Here is a 12,110-nt window from a genome sequence, read left to right on the forward strand (position 1 = left end):
TCAGAAAAAAGTTGCACAGAATGCTATGGGAGTTTTTGGTGGAGGAACCTATTCTGATAGGTAGTAATAGTTGGGGTAGAGATGAGTCAAGAGATCTTTTGAAGGTAGAATTCACAGCACTCGGTGATTGATTATATGTGTGTAGTAACAGGGAATGGCATGGTGACCACTGATGAAGGAATAGGTTAGCAGAGAAGATACGAGATTGTTGGCTAGGTTGTACTTGAGGCAATTATGATACATCCAGGGAAATAGTCAAATTACTTGATATAAAGTCTAGTGAGGCAAAACCTAGGCTCCTTACTCATCTTTGAGTCAGCCTTATCGTTACTAAGTGTCTCTTGATTCCATGCCCTTCCAACCCACCCCCACAACTCCAAGTCCTCATACACCTCCGTTTTATTAACTCCCTATTTGCTGTGCAGCCCCACTTCATTCCCCTTACAATGTAAATCTGATCAAATCATTTTCCCCTTAAAATATTCTTGGATTGCGCTGTCCAATACAGGAGCCACTGGCCACACGTGATTAGTCTGAATTGAGAGGTGCTATGTGTGTAAACTACACATAGGATATGGAGAGTTAATACTCCCCCAAAATGCAGAATATTTTATCAATAGCTTTTATATTGATTACATGCTGAAATAATATTTCTGGACATTTGAGTAAATAAAATATATTCTTAAAATTAACTCACCTGTTTCTTTTTATTTTTTTAATGTGGCTCCTAGAAAATTTAAAATTATGTGTGTGACTTGCCTTTTATTTCTACTGGTTGGCACTAGAGTATCCCACTGTTGAAAAGATAAAGTCCAAACTCTTTACGTGGCATACAACTGTCTTCATGGGCCAGTCTGATGCTTTGCCATTCTGCTCTAGAGCATATTACAGTACGCACAGTACAGCACATACCGTACACCAAATCGCTTGAATTTTCCCACATTCTCTCTCGCACCGTCTACCTCTGCATGTTATCGTCCCAGTCATACTAATTTACTCTGCCTGATGCCTTCCTACGCATTCTTCCAGTCTAATAAATAGCACCTTACCTCCTCCAAGAATATTTTATTCATTTCTCCAAGCAGCACAGAGATTCCTCCTCCATCCTTTCCCAGTGTCATGTTATAATTATAGTTATATACCAGTCTCTTTTTTGTTCCCCTGTCTCCACGAATAGACTATTTATGGCCAGCAAGGGCAGAAAAAGTAGTCTTTAACTCCCCACTGTTCACTGTGGCACAGTGCCTACCCTGTGGAAAATGTTTAATAAATGCTTGTTAAATGAATGAACCTACCTAGACAAGTGTTGAGGGAATGAGCAAATGTTCACAGAATTTAGTAAGTGCACCAATACAAAATATTACCCCAACGGGTCAATAAAATGTAATGCACTTAAGATCAAATTATGTTTAGGGGCGCCTGGGTGGCTCAGTCGTTAAGCATCTGCCTTTGGCGCAGGTCATGATCCCAGGGTCCTGGGATCAAGCCCTGCATCGGGCTCCCTGCTTCTCCCTCTCCCACTCCCCCTGCTCATGTTCCCTCTTTCGTTGTCTCTCTCTCTGTCAAATAAATAAATAAAATCTTAAAAAAAAAAAAATCAAACTATGTTTAAACAAAATCAAGGTTAAATGTTTACAAAGAATTATTTTCAGGGGTGCCTGGCTGGCTCAGTTGGAAGAGCACATGACTCTCAACCTTTGGGTCATGAGTTTGAGCCCCACATTGGGCGTAGAAATTTCTTAAGTAAATGAAAACTAAAAAAAAAAAAAAAAAAAAAAAAAAAATTATTTTCATACTTACAGATTTTCCTTCTGCCCAAATGACTGCTCCAACTCCAGTTTTATGATCCTCTGAAAGATAAATGTCATTTAACTCAGTGAAGATCAATAATTTGTTAGTTTCAGAAATACATATACCCAAAAATGCATATTATTGAAACATAATTCATAATGCAGCAACAGTCCTTGACATCTTCACTAATTATAGAAACAAATACGTTTGCACTTCTAAATAGATTTATTTAGTAAAACTTTACCACTCAAATAAATACATTTAAGCATGGAATATGGAAGTAGGTACTAAATGACTAGGCAGCATCACTACCAACCTAGTCACACATGATCTATATCCAGAGCTCATTAAAATGGCAGTGCCCACAGTCAGGTCACTTCAAAGCTGTAACCAGAACGGAGTGTAATTTTATAGATTCTCCAAGTCAGCTTCTAAAAGACTATTTCTAACAGATGACGAAGTTGATTTAAAAAGAAATTTCTGAACTAATGGATTTAATGTAACAATAATTCACAACACTCAAATCTGTCTTCTACCATCTTTTTATACTCTAATCACGGAAAATGCACTTTGTGGAAATGTTTTTGCTAGGAAAAAAGTTCAAAATTATAATACAAACAAAAATAGGTTTTTATGGGCTTTCGTATACATATACATGAAGGCCCTTTCCCTGTTCAGCGTTTACCTGAAGGGGAAAAGAATGCCAACTTAGTGAACGGTGCTCATTTCTGAATCAAGTGGCAGAAGTTATAAACACGAAATTATAATTTCCCTGCAGAACCCAAAACCTCTGCAACAAATAAAGCCGTATTTCTTAAAACCATTAATCTGAAACAGAAAGCTTCAGAAAACCAAAATAGAAATTCTGCATATCAAGGATTGACTTTTCCTTTCTACTAATACAAGGGTAAGTTTCAAATTTCTAAGACAATTATACACTAATTATGAAAACATAGTACTTATTGAAATCTTAATAAGGGACTGGCGTAGTTAAGTAGGTACACTTACACAGAGGCAGTACCAATCATCTCTGAACTTACCCTAGGGCATTTGCATATTGGTAAGGATTAAATGAAACTGCAGTCTCACCCTACAACTTCCTAAAAGTTAATCCCCTCAATGATAATTCTGTCCTACCTAGGCATTAAAAACAAGTTTGCCTTATAAAGAAGTTAATTTTAGAAGTTATGATAACATAATGAAATCCCCCATCTTCGGTTCAAGTAAGCTTGAGTTTTCAAAATGATATCACAAAGCATCTGTGTAATTTATTTGAAGCATTTTTTTACCCATCATCTCATTTTTACCCTAAAGGTAAAGCAGGCATTTCCTTTTCTAGATGAGAAAACAGGCAAAGAAATGCAGTGACTAAAACGTAGCCCTCCAGACAAAATCCCCCCTCCCTTTGATGTTAAGAATTTCATCAAAGATTTCCCTTTATCAAATGCCCAAGTAGACAGTGGTGAGGGAGGTCCCCGTATTGATGAAATTTATAGTCCGATGTGGGAGGGAGACAGGAGGAAGCAAACACAGAAGCACCTGTGTGCTGTGCTAGGAAGGAAATGAGGAATGGAGGGTATGGGAAGGCTTGTTCTAGAGTGGAGATTCATGAAAGAGATTTTGGTGTAAACAAAATTTTGTTCCTTCCAAGACCTTCAGGACATAACATGAGGGGAAAAGAACACAATTATGGCTTTACGCTCATTTCTAAGGCAAGTGGCAGATGTTATAAAGATAAGATTGTATTTGCCTGAAAAACCAAAACCTTTAAGTAAAATTATTCTTAATACATGCATAAACCTGAAACAAAAAAATGAGACTGAAATAGAAACAGAAATAGAAATTCTATTCGATTCATTCTATTTTTTCCTACCAGTGACACAAGTATGTTTCATGTCACGTTTTTTTAGTCTCAGGAGCAACTTTTTCTGTGTCAGTCTGGGGACTGACTAAACACTGTCAGGAGGGGAAAATGTGATTTTCCATCAGTATGCAGCTCTACTGCCTAGCTAAGTTTAGTTACGCCAACAGAATATTCTTTATTATGTCTTTTAAAATCAGAATCAAATGTCATCCATATTAGATGGACTAGATTTCACACAGCTCCAAGGTTGGATGACAGATGAGGTAGTTTCTCAGGAATCTTTTCATCCGCAATTTTCATAGAAATTGCTCCCCATGATCTGCTCATTCACAAGGTTTTCTCTGTATACCTTTGAAGGAAAGGTCAGCTTGTAATCACTGAGCCAAATTCCTGAGACTGATCACTGAAAGTCAGAGAACTCTTTATCCCATGGTTCTGGAACACAGGTGTGGTTATTCAGCTCCTGATTCTGTGGTCATGTCAGTTTGTCTGAGTGTGGTCCATAGCCCACATCATCAGAATCCCTGGATGCTTGTTAAAAGGGAGGCCTCCTGGCTCCCATGAAAATCTCCTGAAGCAGCCTCTCCAAAGGAGTCAGGCAGGGCTCAGGAGCCCGTGTTTCATGAGCATCCCCTCTGATTCATAGGCATATTTCAAGTTATGACTTGAAACAGTTAACTTTCTTGGCTACTTCAACTTGCATTCATCATCAATGTCGTGGTTTAGGAGGAAGGCATAGTCCTCAGCTTTGGAAAACACTAAGTCTAAGGGAAAGGAGGATCCAAAAAAAAGATAAAGGATCACACTTGAGCCAGATAAATAAGATGCAATGCCCTCCTCTCCCACCCACCAGAGTCTAAATGAACATTGTCACTTTTTTGCTACCTCGAAATGTCCTTTAATGACTTCTCCCTGGGTCCTATTTATTCATCATTCAAAAAGCAATTATTAGGCACTTACTTCTTAGTTACTTTAAGAATTCTGTTGTTAGAGGTTTTGGAATTCATTTTACTCATATGTATATTTTTAAATAAAATGGATTAATGAAATGGTGTCTTCACCTCTAGAGTGAAATAAAGTTGTCAAAGCAAACCGAACAGAGTGAAATTAAAAGTCTGAGTTATTAGGGAGCACATGCTATCATCGGGATATCTACCTTGCTGGATTGTCCTCAGTGTTAAATGAGATACAAATATAAATTGCCTGGCTCTGTGCCTGATACATTCTAGGCATTCAATAAATTGTTATTGTTATAATTTATCACCAATGAAGAATACAGGTCCAGAATTCCTTATCAATCCCTTATATCAAGTGTTTTCTGGGACAGCTTGACGTACTTATTTTGTGGCCACCCCTGACCAAATATTTAGTGCAAATATTCATACATTTTACTCCATATGTATGTGCTTGATTACAATGTACTGCCTTAGGCCCCCCCGGAGTACTGTGTAATATACAATATATGTAGCCATGTTACCTTTCTAAAATCGGAAAAATTCTGGACTCCTTTTCATCTGGCTCCAAGAATTTTGGATAAGGGATTGTGAACCATTTACCTTTGGATATAAAATGAATTCCTTTATCCATTCAACACACTGTGCTTAGCACTAAGGAAAAACTGATGATGAACACATGGTTCTCTTCCCTGGAAGAGCTGACAGTTGAGCGGAGTGCATACCAGACAGTTGCATCCTATTCAAGATTTGGGTTCTAGGCAAAAAGTCATACACAATCAACAAATTAACCTTGAAAAATCTTTTAAGTTATCCATCAAGTGCAAAAGCACAACTTTATGTACAAAACTCCGCACAGAAAGAGTGGATAACTTTATAATTAGAGTATCCTATAAAGAACACAGATGCAGATTCGTAGCTATACCTTGCCACATCTTTAAACACTGGAATCATACCTGGTATGATTCTCCCAAGAGAAGCAGGAGGTACTGAGATCGAGTAAAAGAACAGCACGTTCCTATCTCACTCTGGCATCAGTTGAATTCTTACTAGCAAAGGGAAATTGGTGAATTATAGCTGTAACAGCTATTCCCATTTATGTTTCTGTCCTTCCAGAATGGTTAGAGAAAAATTCTTTATAAAACTGGTTTTGGCCAAGACACTAATGCATAGCCCGTGATGCAACACAATTACATTAAATCAGATTTTTACACAACAGTTATTTGGAGTCATATAGGTTACACCTGTAGTAGAACCAAATTCTTTAGTAAGAATTGAGTGAATATTAACCCTGCTGAACATCAGAATCCCTTGCAGAACTTTAAAAATTCATAGGCCTAGGCCACATTCTTACGGACTTAGTTCAGTGGGTCTGGGTTGGAATTTAAGCATTTGTACTTTTAATAAAAGTTTTAATGGTGATTCTGATATGCTGTCAGTTGAGAATTTACATTCTACTCAAAGTACTTTGATTGTGGTCTTTGTTTAGAATATATCGCAGACCAGTGGCATTTGTATGGACCTCTTCTTAAGATTTTCTTTCTTATCCTTCTTTCTTGGAAAAAGCTAAAAAAAAATCCTCCGTTCACCAAATCTTACTCTACTGCTCCTCCTGCCTATATCCCCCCCCTTATTTCAAAGTTGCATTTAAAAAAGTGATTATGACTCTACTTTGAAAAATCTTATGTCTGGTAAGATGGGAAAACACTGTTCTATAATTGGAAATACAGACGCCATCTTTCATCACAATAAAGAACATTCCCAAGTAACATTTTCCTTTTTCACATATACATTCATGCACAACTTAATAAAGTAAAAACGTTTGATTTCTCAACTTGCTGATTAAAGACATACCAGCAACTGGAAGAATTTGTCAATCAATATTCCTTTACTTTAATTCTGTTAGTTATTTTGAATTCATATTTTTATTATAAAGATTTTAAAAGTTTTATTAAATACTGAATATATACAAAATATTGAAGAGTTAACTAAAAATTAACGATTTTGCTTCTCTCTCCTTTCTCTTTTTGTCCCATCTCTAGCGGAGGGCTCAATGATCAACAAGATGACAAAAGCAGGAAGCAGAAGGATCTGGATATCAGGCCCTGATTTATAAAAGTAGCACTGAATACAAGGCTACAGGAATCCTAATACTGCTTTAAGAGTTGTCTACTCAAGGGTCTCACTAACTTCTACACCATATTATTACCAGCAAAACTTTAGTATCTAAGAGTAAATGAACTCTACGATAGATGACATGAATACCATTTTACTTCTGAAACAAATACAACCCAGTTAGTCAGCCCCAATGAAAGCACTAAGCATATAACTCACCAGTTCGATATGCCAATAACCTGGCCTGAACCATGCAGTGCCTTGCAATTTCTTGTGGCAAACTTTGATTGTGAATTTCATTAATCTGTTCGGTATTACCACAATAAAATCCGTAGTGCTTAAAGTTGGGCACACTGGAAGCTACTGTGGCCAAGAGAAGGATAAGGTCTTTCATGTTTTGCCTTAGATTGCTAAAGTACGGATTTTCACATAGGTTCTCCAAGCCTATAGTCATCAGTATTTGCTTATGCATTTCTTCATTTGAAACCAAAAATAACATTTCATATTCTTTTATTCTTTCTTGTTTACATTCAGAATAAAAGTCAACGTTAGCATCCGGCAGTGTTTTTGCAATTTTTTGAATAAAGTCACATTTGTAAGAAGTCTCCTCTACAAACTGCACCATATAACACACCAAAGGCTGAAGTAAGACACACACATGGGCCCGACTGTTTGACTTCAATCTTTCCACCGCTTTGGCATCTAACTTGGCGTCTTCAGAACTAGAAGCCTCAGTAAGCAAACTTATTTCTGGATCAGCAGGCCAGTATGAAATTCGGTTAACTCCAGCTGAAATACAAAACATGAAAGGCAGTTATCAGACACATGTTGAAATTAAGGGTTTTCTTGATAAATCCACCTTATCATTGTGGTAGATCCAGAGGTCCTAATATGATAAATGTCTATTATGAAATTAACTATACTATAGCCCAAGGGTTGGCAAACTATGGCCCACAGGCCAAATCTGTCCCATTGCCTGTTTTTTTTTTCCCCCAGCTTGCAGGTTAAGAATGGATTTTATAGTCTTAAATAGTTGGAAAAATCAAAAGAATAGCATTTTGTGACGCAAGAAAATTTTATGAAATTCAAATTTCAGTGTCTATAAATAAAGTTTTATTGGCACACAGACTCACCCATTCAATGACACACAGTCTCTGGTTGCTTTTGCACTACAAAGGAGTAGTGGAGCTGAGTACCCGTACAGACACCATTTGGCTTGCAAAGCCTAAAATATTTGCTATCTAGCTCTTTATGGGAAAAGATGGCTGATCCCTAACCAAGCTCATGGAAGATATTTGTAGAATCACTGGCTTTGCTCAGTGTGGTCCCAAAGCCCGGTGCCAGGACTATATACCAGAGTCTTACAAGTAATCAAATGGCTGCTTTGAGAAATATCATAGCCAACAACTGATATTGTCAAGAGTTTTGTATTTGAAATAAACAATTCATCCATACATTAAAAATACACCTATGCTCTGAAATCTTCCTCTGGGAAACTATTCTAAAAAAAAAAAAAGGATGCATGCATATATTTACTGAAGCACTGTTTAAAACAGTAAAAATATAGGGGTGTCTGGGTGACTCAGTCAGTTAAGTGTCTGCCTTGGGCTGAGGTCATGATCCTGGGGTCCTCGGATTGAGCCCCCATGTTGGGCTCCCTGCTCAGCAGGGAGTCTGCTTCTCCCTCTTCCCCTTCCCCCAGCTCATACTCTCTCTCTCAAATAAATAAACAAATAAATAAATAAAAATAAAACCGTAAACATAGAGAAATAACCAAAATGGCCAAAACAATGTGAGGACAGCAGTGCATGTGTGTGTGTTGGGGGGTGGGGAGCAATATTTTTTTTTAAGCCCACAAAATTAAAGACAAAACAATAAACTAGAATTTTCAATTAACGTGACAGGTTAGTAATTTTTAATATACAGAAAAGATTTTAATTCATTAACAGCACATATGAATTGACAAGAACAACAGGCCTCAAGACAGACAAAACAAGATGATAAGACAATTTATAAAAGAGAAAAACCAGATAACAAACAGATGCAAAAAATATTTTGTATTCGAGAGGGAACAATGAGATGCTTTATATAGGGTTAAGCACCCAAATGTTCATCAATTAATTAGTGTTTTACAAAGAGACCCCTTTGCTAGTATCTCATGCAATTTCAGCTAGGAGAGATTTTTATGATTGTGCCCAGAAGGGAAAAGACAGATGGCCCACAGGGTGTCCTGCATTCAAAGTAACAGATGAATTAAAAAGTCTTAGTTGAACAAATGCACATTTCTATCTCCTCCCTGCTCCTCCTGACTCTTACTGTAGCGTGCGTTATAAATCAGTTTTGAAGGCCTCAGAGCTGGTATCAGAACGCTTTCTCTGGCTCTTCCCTCTGTTGGCGTTCTCACAGTTCATTTCCTACTCAGTGGTGACAGTCAATATTTCATCTAAGCATGTGCCTTGCTTCTAGCAATCTTGATTTAAGGAGAAGAGGGGATGACTAGTCTTTGAACAAATGTTCACGTACCAATGGCAAATGCTACAGCAGGGGTTTTCAAATCTTTTGGTTTCAGATCCCGTTATACTCTTAAAAATTAATGAGAACCCCAAAGAGCTCTGTTTATGTAGATTATAACTACTGATATTTACTGTATTAGAAACTTAAAACAAATTTCAAGAAAGATTTATTAATTCATTAAAAATAACAGAAGAGGGGCGCCTGGGTGGCACAGCGGTTAAGCGTCTGCCTTCGGCTCAGGGCGTGATCCCGGCGCGATCCCAGGCTCCTCCGCTATGAGCCTGCTTCTTCCTCTCCCACTCCCCCTGCTTGTGTTCCCTCTCTCGCTGGCTGTCTCTATCTCTGTCGAATAAATAAATAAAAAATCTTAAAAAAAAAAAAAAGACTATACAATGTTGCTTTTTAAAAAAAATAAAAAAATAAATTTAAAAAAATAACAAAAGAGAACCTACTATACATTAATATAAATAACACAGTTTAGTAAAAAATAACTGTATTTTCCAAAACAGCAATGAAAACTAGTTGAGAAGAATGGCATTGTTTTATTACAAATCTCTTTATTATCTGGCTTAATAGAAGACAGCTGGATTCTCAAATTTGCTCCTGCTTTCAATCTGTTGTGATAGCTTGTTTTCATTGAAGTATATGAAAAGTATCCAGCCTCACACACATGTATAGTTGAAAAAGGAGTATTTTTAACAGACATTTCAGATAACTGAGTATTTTTCTTTGATACTACATAAAAATTTGACGAGGGATAATTTCTTAAAAGTTAGTTACAATGTGGAATCTGAAATATATCAACAAACTTTTTGTACAATTATGTTAAAGTCCATTGGTTTACTGTGCACTCAGAATGGCTCTTTCACTCATGCATGATTTTGTAGCATCACATGTTGGTCTTTTGGAAAATACTGGTTTACCAATTTTACAATATTAAGAAAAAGTCCATTAGTATCACCATCATTATACCACATCATTAGAGTCTTTAAGTGTTGGGAGCCTGTAAGCTCATGATGATGGATGTGACTTTTTCAAAATTCTGATTTTCACTTGAAGAGTCACACTTTATCATTGGTAACAAATACCATCAGTCTTCCTGGGAGTGACAGGTTCACTTCATTCATTTTTGAGAGAATATCTGCCCAACAGCCAAGTCTTAAAAATTATAGTTTGTTCACAGTGTTCCATGAAAAACAGTGAATAATTCAGCTCATTAACATACGCAGAAAGAGTTAGGGGGTCCCCAGAAAAAGAAAGAGAAGTCATTTCAGGCCGCTAGCTATGATCTCCGATCTCCATGATCTATGCCTTCTATGCCTTCCTTACCCGCTCTACTCGCTCTACTCGCCCTAGCACACTTCTTGCAGAACTTCCAGGGAAGTGTCAGAGTTACAAAGAAATGAAAAAAGGATTTGAAGGGAACAAAGGGAATGCAAAAACTAACAGTCTCTACCAGGCCTGGAATAGCCTAACCGTATCAGTCACAATAAATCAGTGGTAAAAACTCCCAGTGCTACCAATGTTCATAGCAGCAATGTCCACAATAGCTAAATCGTGGAAGGAGCCGAGATGCCCTTCAACAGATGACTGGATTAAGAAGTTGTGGTCCATATATACAATGGAATATTACTCAGCTATCAGAAAGAATGAGTTCTCAACATTTGCTACAACATGGACAGCACTGGAGGAGATAATGCTAAGTGAAATAAGTCAAGCAGAGAAAGACAACTATCATATGATTTCTCTCATCTATGGAACATAAGAACTAGGAAGATCAGTAGGGGAAGAAAGGGATAAAGAAAGGGGGGGGGTAATCAGAAGGGAGAATGAAACATGAGAGACTATGGACTATGAGAAACAAACTGAGGGTCACAGAGGGGAGGGGGGTGGGGGAATGGGGTAGGCCCGTGATGGGTAGTAAGGAAGGCACGTATTGCATGGTGCACTGGGTGTTATACACAACTAATGAATCATCGAGCCTTACATCGGAAACCGGGGATGTACTGTATGGTGACTAACATAATATAATAAAAAATCATTATAAAAAAAAAAACAAAAAAAAAAACCAAAAAAAACCACTCCCAGTGCTGTTTCAAAAGTAAAGAAGGCCCTGCATTCCTTACCAGAGATAAGGAGCCCAAGACCCCATCTTGTTTATACAGCTCTAGGTGCTCGCCTGTAGCCCCTCCCCCTTGTCTGACCCTTACCTCTGCCTCATTATGTAGAATCTCTGCCCAAGGAGGAGCACAACCCTCATTAACGTAACATATAACGTACGCAAAGGCATGTTTCCTTAACACCAATGCACAGCCTTTGTATGTGATGACAAAACGCCCCTTTCTGAATATTCATTCTAACCCTAAATAAAAGGAACTCATTCACCCAGCTCAGGAGTCATGGATTTGGAAGTTATTCCCCATGATCTCCTTATTTGCTGCAAATAGTTTCGTTACTTTGGAGTGACAACTGCACCTTGTCCGGACTAACCAAGGAGCCAACTCATGAACTCACGTTAGTTCGGTTACAACAACTCAAACATCTGCACACATAAATGGTTTTCCTTAAGGCAACCTTCATACTTAAGTTAGGTTTCTAGCAAAAGTGCTTTGGGTCCACCTCCAATTTTTCACACAGGGTATTAAAAAGATGTATACTTAAGGATTGGGATTTATTAAAATTAATAATTTTTACTGTTTCATCAAGAACATTCTTACAAGAAACCCTCTTTTTTAACTCCAAGTTCATGGCCATAAAGAATACAAGGACTACTACTGCCTTGATTCATAACACAGCAACAGTTTTACTCACCATTGTTTGGTACTATTAGTATAAGTGCAGGTTTATTATGAAAACAGTATGACCTTGTGGAC

At 37.5% G+C, this 12,110-nt stretch overlaps 1 protein-coding gene across 1 annotated transcript in view; it reads right to left on the reverse strand.

Moving 5' to 3' along the window:
- The window catches only part of CDADC1 (cytidine and dCMP deaminase domain containing 1), a 43,278-nt gene that overhangs the window by 9,597 nt on the left and 21,571 nt on the right, over nucleotides 1–12,110 (reverse strand). The window contains exons 5-6 of the mRNA XM_008706866.2: nucleotides 6,943–7,512; nucleotides 1,801–1,850 (exon numbers count right to left, since the gene is read on the reverse strand). Of these exons, the coding sequence (XP_008705088.1) occupies nucleotides 1,801–1,850; nucleotides 6,943–7,512 (620 nt within the window). The remainder of the gene's footprint in view (nucleotides 1–1,800; nucleotides 1,851–6,942; nucleotides 7,513–12,110) is intronic.

Source organism: Ursus maritimus, unplaced genomic scaffold, assembly GCF_017311325.1.
Source record: "Ursus maritimus isolate PB19 unplaced genomic scaffold, ASM1731132v1 scaffold_10, whole genome shotgun sequence".
Taxonomy (NCBI): Eukaryota; Metazoa; Chordata; class Mammalia; order Carnivora; family Ursidae; genus Ursus; species Ursus maritimus.